General features: G+C 41.4%; 1 protein-coding gene across 2 annotated transcripts; it reads right to left on the reverse strand.

Moving 5' to 3' along the window:
- Positions 1 to 61: 61 nt before the first annotated feature.
- Positions 62 to 11,169, reverse strand: dis3l2 (DIS3 like 3'-5' exoribonuclease 2). 2 transcript variants are annotated; one of them, XM_076162174.1, is made up of 21 exons: positions 11,103 to 11,169; positions 8,786 to 9,574; positions 8,552 to 8,682; positions 8,325 to 8,378; positions 8,124 to 8,225; positions 7,439 to 7,610; positions 7,217 to 7,296; positions 6,887 to 7,116; positions 6,560 to 6,733; positions 6,353 to 6,432; positions 6,152 to 6,264; positions 5,948 to 6,055; positions 5,414 to 5,647; positions 5,217 to 5,296; positions 4,911 to 5,094; positions 4,695 to 4,781; positions 4,267 to 4,414; positions 3,903 to 4,033; positions 3,427 to 3,531; positions 2,807 to 2,911; positions 62 to 2,422 (listed from the first exon to the last, which is right to left on the reverse strand). In XM_076162174.1, exons 2-21 carry the CDS (start codon positions 9,546 to 9,548, stop codon positions 2,324 to 2,326), a joined length of 3,180 nt encoding a protein of 1,059 aa, XP_076018289.1. In that variant the 5' UTR covers positions 9,549 to 9,574; positions 11,103 to 11,169; the 3' UTR covers positions 62 to 2,323. The 2 variants fall into 2 exon arrangements, with proteins under 2 accessions (XP_076018289.1, XP_076018288.1); XM_076162173.1 differs by having other exon boundaries at positions 11,094 to 11,169.
- Positions 11,170 to 11,701: the final 532 nt, after the last annotated feature.

The raw sequence follows: 11,701 nt of genomic DNA on the forward strand, positions 1-11,701 counted from the left end.
GCTTCAATGACGCCAAAGTTCAGACTTAATGAAACGGCACCGAGTCATTTATCCGCTATGGAGTTCATGTACCCATTTATTTGTCTACAAAGACAACCAACTATTGCTCTATTGAGTACAATTGCACTTTCGATACTGACAAGAATCAAACGTACATCACAATATAAATTAAAAGGCTTTAAAAAGCAGTTAAGATTTCAAACTATTGACTTTTTGAGATGTTAACTGCTTGTGCTGTACATTCACAGCTTTTGAAAGCCAGTTGAGTTATTTTACACGAGAAACACTCAGGGCCAGATTTACTAAGCATGCTGCAAATTACCGCTGAGGGTGCCAATTTAGCGGCATAATTAACAAGAATTATGCCCTAGTTTTGAGTTTTTGAATTGATTCCACGGTTACAGTCTATAAAAGCTCTGCAAAACACCTAGTAAATCTGCCCCTATTGGTTTTAAAATACAGTTAAGCTCACATCACATATGGCCAGTCCATGTGGGCAAAACAAAAACATTAGCTGGTAGCATCATACTCCTGTCAGGAAAAAAAAGACAACCAAAGTAAAGGGACTGATTGCATATTAAATACTGAAGTACATGTGCGGACATAGCGGCTGAATTGCGTGAATACCACACGGCACTGTGAGTTAGGCCGAGTGAGTAAAGAAGTAGAAAAAAGAGGCAAGTTATTCAATAAAAGGAAAGGCGAAAACCATTACAATTTTAAAATGTGCAGTTACAGGTGCATTGAAATATTAAATCATGTGTTCATTAGACTCAAGGCTCAAATTCACAGTTCTAACATTAAAAATGCACCTGCGCTTCACAAGCCAAGTTTAAGCTTCTTTAAAAAAAACAAGAGAAATAGAAAAGCACGTAAATCCAATGTTATGTGCACACATAAAACACATTAAGACCTAAAGGCAACTTACAGCAGCATTACAATCACATTCAAGTCATTCCCATATCTTGTATTTAAACAATGACGAGATAATAAATAACTCTCCTTTGGCTTCACTTGCACAGAAGACAGAACATGTAGCCTAGTTTAAAAATAACTATGCAATAACTTGAAATGAAATGTACTGTTTGTTTCTATTCCTTCAGCCAGTCCTGAGGACCGAAACACTGTAAACACAAACACACAGTGGCGACATATCGTCACGGTTGACATGCGGGAGCTGTGAGATTACTATGCAAATTATATTGGCCAACAAAGTGTTTTGGTAATTTGATGTAGTGAAAATTTTGCTACTACTTCTGCATTTTGACAGCATTAGATGTTGCACAGTCTGGATTCTTCACCGTTCTTCAGAGTCTGTTATATCACTGACTGAAATAACTAAGTAACTTTGTAAGACTTGACTGGCTAAGTTTGTTCAACAGACAATACAAAAGCACGATTAGATCCTTCAAATCAATCTATGCAAAAGAGAAATGTGTCAAATATCACAGCCGCGCAAGCAAGGCAAGGATTGTTAACTACTCTAATTCATTACAACAATAGGAATCTGATGTTTTATAAGTTCTCAAGGAAACCAATTCCACACATTAGAGTATATTTGGACATCATTAGCTCAATGTATATACTGCAAAACAAAATGTATAGTCATCTTGGGGCTTTCATCATCGTTGGTCACAATTCATAAGAGGGAGCCTGTTACCATACCAACACCCCTGCATACAGACCATTGTCTAAGGCAGGATGCTTAAGATCCCTACTTATCCCTCCTTTCCAGGCTGTCACTAGTTTTCACTACAGTATGAATATCTAACTTGCAAAGCTTAATTATAAACTACATAATCCATCAGGTCTTTCATATTGGTGTCAAAGCTACTCTATCATTGCGCAACAATGCAGTTTTATGCACAGCCTGATTTAAGAGGCTGAACTGCATCACCAGGCAACAATACAAGTGACAAAACTACAACCAAAAGACTATGTTTACTGTGATGAATCATCATCTCAACCAAAATGTCATGAATCTACCAGTTGATATTCATACTGTGTGAAAATATATGGAAACCAAACCAACGGCAGCATCCAGAACAAAATATCAAACACTAATACGTTTTGGAAAAATGGGCAGTGCCATATGTACGAGTGGCTAATGGGATAAAACAAAAAAAGGGAATATCTATCATGTCCATCAACTAAACGCTAAAAATTTGAGTGTGAATTTCAACTAAAACTTGACTCGTCTGATCTGTGATTCCAGGCTCACCGCAGTGATTCTATTATCTACTGTGGGACACTACTCACATTCACATCTCAGTTTTACTGAGAAAATGTGCAAATCCAGAGTTCAAACAGCTCATCACAGTGTTTAGGATGCGTTCTCAGGCCTCTTGAGTATTGCACTGTACTTCATGGGCGCATTGTCAGCTTTGAGCTGCACTTCCACTAAAGTGAAGATTGAAATTATCTGTAGACAAAAAAACAACAGATGATTAAATAACATTGTAGACAAGATACATCCAATATTATAGAACACAGTTGGCTAGGATAACTCATCTAACAATCTAGTTTGTGTTCTATTTTTTTGTTTTCTGTCCAAGTTGTTTACCATGTTGGAGATAGTTCAACACAAAGATGATGTGTACTTTGGTGCCTGTCTGACTTCTAAGTTCACATCACTGTCATAGACGATCAAAGAAAGCTTTCACTTGGTGTTTTACTACCATCCCAAAGTGCAGAACTATATCAAACCAGTGAAACATTAAATTACTATAGGGCTCTCTGTTGTAATTTGTGTAATAAATTAAAGTGGCTCCACTTTGCATCGTCTCTAAGTAGTTGTGTTTCTTACCTGCTCCACTCGGCCATCCTGTGGCTGCTCTGCTGACCACACCAGGGTCAGCTCCACTTTCTTCCCCACCTTGCGATGGTGGAATGACTCCAGGCCTGCCACGGCCTGAAGGTGGAAACACACTGTCATTTCACCTACACCTGCAGCCTGCCGTTGTTTGGTTTCATGCCGTCTCATTTCTCATTGCTTGCGGATCTTTGGTGTGAATATCTGTACTTATAGCCAAGTTTCCATCCACTTTTACTTTTTTGTAAGCGACAAAATTAAATTGTGATGTCTGCTACACAACGTCACATGATGCTACAATTCACAGTCAATGCAACATGCTATGGTCACTATAGTGTTTCCAACCTGGGCTTCTGCCACATTTGAAGTAGTGACATAGAATTTATAAGTTTAACAAACATATTTTGTCAACATTTTCAAAATATTACCAACCAATTCTATTTCCGTAATCTATGCAGATAAATGTTTTCCACCAAAAATTGCCCAGACACTTAATTAATGTCAACAATGTCATACAGGTACTGAAGGTCAGTCGGGCATTATAAGGTGCGATGTACATATATATTTTTTAAGACTGTAATTACAAACTGAGAATATAGTGTATTGCAGCTTACCTTGCAGTAGATTCGTTTCTGCACGCCATAGCGGAGAACGAGCACGTCGAAGGACTGGTCCAGCACCCTCATCACCATGGCCTCAGAGTCCAGAGGGCCACATTCCTATGGAGTGCAGACAAAGACAATACTGCAGATCTTGACCACAAAGGGCTTAGTTTCATAGTTCGTTAGTCTTTACATATTGGGATTTCATCTGAATTGCAGGACAAATTTGAATTGACTGTGGTACTGGATAATCTTAGATTCCACAATACCCCATATGAAAGTCTCCTGCTAGTATTTCTCTAATTAGGTCATGAGAAACTGTTTTCTGTATTGACTTAAGAATGAAAAAGGGAATTAATGTGAGGATTTACACCAAATCCCTTTGTCTCTTCCCTCTGCTTTTATCAAGCTGGTTTCATATCTGTTTTTTTTTACGGATAAAAAATATGTTGAAAATGTTATTTACTGTGTGCTATCTGGTTACCAACCTTCACAAACACTCCAAAGAAGAGATCTGAGCTGAGTTCGTGGACTCTCTTGGACGCCGTCTTCTTGTCGTTGCAGTGCGATGCCTGCTTGTGGACTTCATTTGAGGTCAGCCCAAGATGACGGCCACATTCTGCATACAAACAATTAATTGGTCAGAGGATATAGGAAAGGTGCTATACAAGTAAAAAAGGAGTCTAGGAGAGTACAGATAAACTCAAAAGCAACAATAGCTCAACTCTGTGTGACCTCTGAGGCTGCTTTGTCTTTTCTGAAGTTCTTCTGTTATCACATTAGATGGATCCAAAATAAAAACAGAATGTCTCTGTATTGTTTAAATACGTGGAGTTTTGTAAGTGCACCCACTCAGTGAAGAGGCGAGGAGCCGGTGCACTATGACATCGGCGTAGCGTCTGATGGGCGATGTGAAGTGTGTGTAGAGTGGAACATTGAGGGCATAGTGCTTGAATGCCTTCTCCTCCTTCAGTTCACCTGTACAGAAATACACTGCCATCTAAAAACAAAAATAACCAGGATTAAACATAGAAACCCAAATGCTTTCCAATGTATATAACAGTACTCTTAGTAAACCCTTCAATTTGAGAAAAAATTATACAGAACTGTCTGCATAGGAAAGACATTTTTAGGCAAATGCTAATTCATAGACATCTAATAAATAATAATAGTGCTATAAGTGAATAATTTTATTTTAAATTAAAGCAAGTTTGTCAAAAGTGAGCATGAAAAAAATGAACAAAAAGGTCAAACAGATGATAATAAAGTCCAACTCTAACCTGCATGGGTCTGGAGCACATGTTGGTGAGGACTTCTTTTCTGGCAGTGGAATACTCATCATCACCAAGAGTGGCATGGAGGCTCTTCTACAAGATGGGAGGACAGAAAAAGATGGTGTTAATTAATCACTAATCTCACTTACTATACCACAAATAAATACCATGTTATTTGCAGAGAGGGCAGTGGACAACATTTGGTTTGTTTTGAGTACTGACATGCAACGCTCCTGCACAGGAGAAGTCGATGTCGAGGCCTAGCTGGTCGCACATCTCCTGCAAATTTTCCACCATCTTGGCCAGGGGGGGAGGGTGTCGTCTCAGCAGGGCCTGCTCAGGGAAGGCTTTGTAGATGTGGTGGGCAGTGGCGATGTTAGCCAGCAGCATGAATTCCTCAACCAACCTAGACGGCATGAGTGACAGGCAGAGGACTGAATACCCAAGCACTACAGATGGATTCAGGGTCAGATTATACCCCAAAATTCAAATACATCTCGTAAATACATCTGGGGACTTGTAACTCACTTGTTGCTGTCTTTGTACTGATACACATAGCAGCCTTGAGGCATCATGGACTCTTTGTCCAGGGTGAAAGACAGTTTAAGCTGAAGCACAAAAACAGAGCATGTTCACTGATGTTATAATTCCAAAACTGGACAACTACTTACTTTGGTCTACTTTGATGGTGACAAAACGTGAGACGCCAGGCATCGAGGACTGACCTGGTCTAGTCTGAGGGCTCCTCCCGTGAAGCGCTGTGCTCGGAGGTGCTTGGCGATGGAGTGCAGGTTGAGTACAGCCTGGTGGATCTCGTCGATGGGATGCTCGGGGTCCACAGGTGGCAGCTCTTCAGCGGAGAACATCTTTTCAGGGGCATCTATCATGCTCTGTGCGTGATCATAACTCAACTTCACGCAGGAGCGGATCACTGAGCGACCAAACCACTCGCTGAGAATCTACAGGGTGGGCAGAGAACAGCATCGATGAGACAAACACCCCAACCCACATCATGTGACATCATCGTACAAATTCAGGTTCGTCCTTTAGCCGGGTACGGTAGAAAACGATCATCTCGTCTATCATTATGGCCGATATTGGTTAAACTACCTTTCAAGTTAACTATCCAATTCCAAAGATACACATCTTAATCACTGTGTGGAGGAAATGTGGTTGCAGTTGCAGTCTGGAGGTCGGCACAGAGCACATACAGAAACACACAAACCCACCGACTGACAAATTCAAAGAGGCAAGCATACCTTCCCCTCGGGTGTGATTTTCCAAATGACAGAAAAGGTGAGCCTGTCTGTGAGAGGGTTGAGACTGCACAGCTCTTCACACAGCAACCTGGGTAACATGGGGACCACCTGGGGAGCAGCAAAACACACGCATACGGTGAGAACCTTCAAGAGAAATGCTCTGGAATGCTCAGCCAGAAGTTTAAATTGTCAGGGAGCATCCACCTTTTGGACCAGATACACACTGGTGGCTCGTTCGCTGGCAATGGCGTCTAGAGCATTGCCCTCCTCCACGAAATAACTCACATCAGCGATATGAACTCCCATCTCAAAATTACCTGTGAGACAGAAATCAAAATGGTTGGTCAGTAAAAACATTACACACAAAAACCACGACCCTTCGTCAAACCAACAACGGCAGCTTACCATCTGGGAGTTGTTTACAGGACAGTGCATCATCCAGATCTCTGGCAGTAGCAGGGTCAATTGTGAAGATACACTCCCTCCTATACGTGGTAAAGGTGGGTTGTGAGTCATTAAGAAATGGTAAAGTAAATGTTCTGCACTGTTTGCTGCCTTTGGAAAAATGAAAGCATAGAAACACATGAGCGAACGTAGGCCTGCCGGTTGTACCTCAGGTCTCTCCTCCGGCTCATCTCCTCAGGTGGGATGGTCCAGGGGAGGTTTTTGGGTAAGCAGTCCAACACCTCATCTGAAAACTCTGAAAAATCTATGCCGTACTCTATCAGAATCCCCTCTGTCTCTGGTTCGATTTCTCCAGCTTGACCCAGCGTCTTCGCAAGTCGCCTGGAAGAAAAGAGAGTCAGGATAGGTGTCAGAAACCAATTACATCAGCTAAAACACTAAGTGCACCTCTGAACAGTTTTACCGAGCACCCTCTGCTTTTATTATCAACAAGTTTGCAGCATTGGGAAACTGAATTGATCATACAACACTGACCCTTCTGCAAAGTTGCTGTCAGCTGCCCAGTCGGTGATGCGACAGATAAACAAGGTGCTGGTGTAGTCGCCTGAGCGGGACGTAAAGTCAACGGGACAGTCGGCCAGGGGAATGTTAATCCGAGGCACCCGGTGGTCCACGGGGGAAAACATGGCGAAGGGCTTGTCCGGCAGATATTTCAGGAAGCCTGTCGCAGCTCTTGAGTGTTTGCGTTCAACAATATACACCACCTAGCACGCAGAGGGAGAGGATGACAACAGGAAGTCGGAAAGGTTAATTAAATACGAAACGGCAGGTTAAATAAGGAAAAGGAATAAGAGCTGGACTCACTTTAGCAGTACATTGAAGTATTTCTCCATTGGATCGTGAGGTTGAGGGGTCATCCAGCTGTTCACCTTTCCCAGCATTGTCTAAAAGAAAAGAAAGATTTGTGTATCGTATGAAACAGTTGATAAACAAAAACAATCCCCTAATTTCCGACCTCACTGAATATTAACCAGTAACATTCTTTGTATCTATGGTGTCTGACTTAACAGTGGATTAATACAATACCTGCGATGTTATTAGCTTTACTGATGATCTCATCCTGGTCACTACACTGGTCTTCCACGGCAACACCAGGCCTCGGGCAGGGCTCTTGCTTCTTCTGTGGCGTTTTGGTCATCTTCTCCCTCTGTGTCTCTGACTCACTGGCACCCTCACAGTCCGTATCCGACTTCACAACCTACACAGGGAGAGAGAAATATTTACCTCCCGCTGACACACTCACAGCTAGTGTTTTTCACCATCCTGGAAAAGGAATCTGTTGGCATATTTTTGAACCTCAGCAATGCTTTAATGTGGTAAAAACTCCACATGGATCCACTTCTGTTCTTCTCCCTTATTGAAGTTAACAGGTGCCAGTCTGTTTGAGGCAAAATCCTGAAAGCCAGCACGTTTCTCATCTGCTCAACCGCATCAAGCCTGAGCTGACAACACACGACGACTACAAAACAAGCAGGCGAAATGGCAACACACCAACAAGGTATTTGGGGCAAATGTCATTAAAATTGATGGAGATGTGTGACAGAGAACCAAACTGATTATGCCAGCTGTTGCTATGGGAGTTAGCCACTGTGTTCCCACTGACCTGAACTGTGGACTGCTACTAGGTGGGAACATCGTGAGTGAAGTACAATATCTGATTGCACTGCAGGTATTATATTTATATATGGATGGAAAAGTTAAGCGAGTTCACCTTCCACTGATCCTGAGGCAGGATTTGAACGACCACCACGTCTCCATTTAGTGCTCTGTTGCGAGCGATGATGCCATCCAGGAATATGTCTCGTAAGCCGTCCTGTCGAGAGAGTGAACACCGACGCAAAGCTGCTTTTACAGAACTACAACTTAATGAAGCACCCACTTTTGACGTGTTAGGTGAGTGCGAGTGACTTACAGGTGATGGGATGAAAGCCTCGTGGTATTTCTTGGGGTTGATTCTTAACGGTCCCTGCATAGACGGAATGCAAAGACGAGATATTAATTAACTGACTTGCTGTGCTTTCTTTCTCCAGTGATGTCTGGTAATGTACCATGTGTTGCCATGTTTTTTTTTTTGTGTATTTGTGTAATTCACTTGAATCTTGCTACTTAGAAAGAATGACTCCAGGTCTGTTACACCACCTGAATGAGCTCTCCTCTTTTCAGGCAGTGGGAAACTTCCTCAGAGCTCATGTAGGACTCAAACACCGGCTTCTTCCCTCCCCTGCCTCCTCTGTTCTTATTTCTGTCAGCAGGTGAATTGGCACTTGAGCCTGAAAAATAAAAGGATTGTTGAATATATAATGTCACTCACAGTACAACAAGTAAATATGGGTAGACACACTTACACAAATAACAGTCAACACTATAGTTTACCTTGAGGCTGTTGCAGGATTTTGTCTTTACCATAAGATGTCTTGGGTTGTGGCGACTGAGCATCAACCAGAGACTTTTTCCCGTCTCTGCCTTTCTCCTCTTCATTGTTCTTTGCCGGGCCTTTTTTCTTTGACCTCTTCATCTTCTCTTGTTCATTTGCAGCCGCCCTCCTTGGAGATTGGGGACCTTCAGCAGCAATTTCCTTCGAGACAAAATCGCCACTCAGATCCTTATTATTTTTCTTCTGCTGCTGCTGCTGCTGCTGCTTCTTCGACTCGTTCGGTTTCAAAGAGCTGAGCTCCTCTCCGGAATCGATGTCTCCATCCTGGCTGGTGGCGGTGTCTCTCCTCTGGCCCTGTCGCTGTCTGTCAGAAACTCCCTGCTTCCTCTCGCGGTCGTCCTGCCCACCGCGAGTACTAAGCTTCTCCATGTACAAAGACAATGAACTCTCCTCTCCTTTACTTTTCAGGGAAGAGGGAGAGAAATCGCTCGAATCAGAGAAATCTAGCACTTGATCTCTTCTTTGCTGGGGTATGTTCATTCTGTCACTTTGACCTCTGACCGGCCCACTTGGCCCACTTCCTTCCCTGGGAGATGATAACTCCTTTTCATATAAATACAGGCTGTACTTGCTGCTTGTGTGTTGACTGAGCAGCCGGGCATAGGCATCTTTCTGGGCTTTCCGCGGAGGAGCTGAGGCATTTTGACCACGCTTTCCCTCTCGATTAGGGTTAGACCTTGGATATTGCTGAGGAGGATCCATGTGGCAGTCCGTAGTTGATGCTTTCTCTGTAAATATATATGTATATATATATGAATTTAACAGTATTAAGGATTTCACACACACGTCTATAAACAATTTCACCTCGTTTAATTTTTAATCAAGCAAGTTGCTTACAGTGTTCAAGTATTCTTTTAAACTCAATGAGATCATTTTCTTAAGCGCTGAAGATTGAACTAACCACACTTTCAATCATGGCCGCAGTCAGCTATGAGGTCACTGAGGTCTGGAGCTCTGTAATTATGTCATTGTGAAAACTAAAAATCAGCTATATAACTGTATAAATAGTCAGGGGTTGAAAATGTGTCTGACTGTCTGTCTGGCCGCTGTGTTGAGGTGCAGGCAGGCATCGCCTTCACCACCATCAACCACCCCAGCTAACACGTGATGACCTGCACCAGACATCCAGCAAACTAATTACAAGCAAAGCAGCAGCTGGCAGAGCAAACAAGCCAATTTACAATTCCAGGTATATTAAAAAAGTAATTCTATTAAAAAGACAATTCTACAATGTACTGATGCCACCACAATTAAAGTAAGATTTGGAGACATACCTCAAGTGTCTGGCTCAATTATCAAACTAATATGGGAGTAGGTTAACAGTAACATTAGTGAAAAACATTTCCTGTTGCTTTTGCACTTTCTAATGATCATAATTTACTTGTACAGATGCAGACACGTATAAAAAACAAAACACTTTATTTTGATCCCCGAAGGGGAATTATATATATATATATAATAATATAATATAATTGTACATATCCATCTTGTGTATTTTCAGTGAGCTACAGAAGTGAAAGGGAAAACTTAAGGGAAATGTACTCACAAGCACACACACAGTGAGAACAATGGGTTATAATAGATATTGGGTGTATGTGTAGTGTTTGGCTAGTTGGTTGTGGAGTTTCTTATTTATTGTTTGTACTGAACCGTTTGTACATTTAAGTTATGATTACAAAATTGTCAAAATCCTGGGTATGGTCTTTCAATGTAGCCTTTGCCAAGTATATTGTATTGAAACAAAATAAATAAAAAGCAAGGGCACGTAAAGCTTTCACATAATACCTCGTTAAATCAATTAAGTCGGAGTGAAATTAATTCATTAAGGAAAAACTTAATTCGTTTTAGTTCAAGTTCAAGTATTTGGTGCAACATCTCTGCTTTCGTGTACTTCTAGAGTTCACTTTGAACTATAGCACTACTACATGACAGCATATAGCTTAGCCGTATCTAAGAAACGCAAACAAAACGTGAAACAATATAAAACATATTCACGTAAGCCACATTTTACAAACTATCTGACGACCACATGCTCCCCCTTTACCTTAACAAGCCAGTAAAAGCCAATTAAGCTGTGTTTAACACGTTTCACACTAACTAGCTTTGGAGGCTAACCAAACCAACGCTAACTTGCCGTTGGTCTCGGGGCTACAGCGTCGTTTAGAAGATAAGGTGTTCATTTTAAACAACATGTTAGGAAGAAGCAGAGACTAAACATTGGAAACGTTGTCAAAAATAACATCTTACCCGGGTTACCTTGTTGTATTAGGAAGGTGAAAGTTTGCAGTAGATTGGGATGCTTTAAACGTCACTTCCTGCCTCAAACGCGATGCATTCTCAGCTGTTGAAAATGTCACAATCTGTTGTTCTTAATAAGCCTTCTCAGTCCTTTTGACAACTTTTTTATATCTTCATCAAGATAAATATAAACTCACAAACGCGCATTTTGTAGATTCGCCCCAGTTCGATTCGCTAAAATGCTTTATTAATGCCTCGACATACAGAATTCAACCATATACGGAGTGCTTTGATTTTAAATTCAATAATATTGTATCTCCTATTATTCAATCTACGTTACACATTAAAATCGTGGCTGATCATTTTATAGAAATAACTGGAATTAATTTTGTGCTGTCTGTTCCACGGTTGTTGAAAATAGGAATAGATGACTGGACCTGGTTGTAAAGGTGTGATGCCCCTTACTAACCACCAGATGGCAGCAAATATCCTTTCATTTGTTTGCAAAGATACGAACTATTTGTCTTTTGTGCAAATATTAAGCTTTTAGGTAAGATGGCATTGAAGGATGTTAAAAGGTGCGTGTAGTCATTAGCTATGACACATTCTGTTTCTTA

The sequence above is a fragment of the Genypterus blacodes genome, unplaced genomic scaffold, assembly GCF_046128005.1.
Source record: "Genypterus blacodes isolate CSIRO-AG114 ecotype Tasmania unplaced genomic scaffold, CSIRO-AGI_Gbla_v1 ptg000120l_1, whole genome shotgun sequence".
NCBI classification, from domain to species: domain Eukaryota; kingdom Metazoa; phylum Chordata; class Actinopteri; order Ophidiiformes; family Ophidiidae; genus Genypterus; species Genypterus blacodes.

Excerpts from the sequence above, each read along its gene's own strand:
- dis3l2 (XM_076162174.1), bottom strand. The coding sequence starts at position 9,548 with ATGGATCCTCCTCAGCAATATCCAAGGTCTAACCCTAATCGAGAGGGA. Across the intron at positions 7,611-8,123 it reads TGCCTCAGGATCAGTGGAAG|GTTGTGAAGTCGGATACGGA; the intron begins GTGAACTCGCTT and ends CTCCCTGTGTAG. Across the intron at positions 5,297-5,413 it reads GAGCCCTCAGACTAGACCAG|CTTAAACTGTCTTTCACCCT; the intron begins GTCAGTCCTCGA and ends TTTGTGCTTCAG.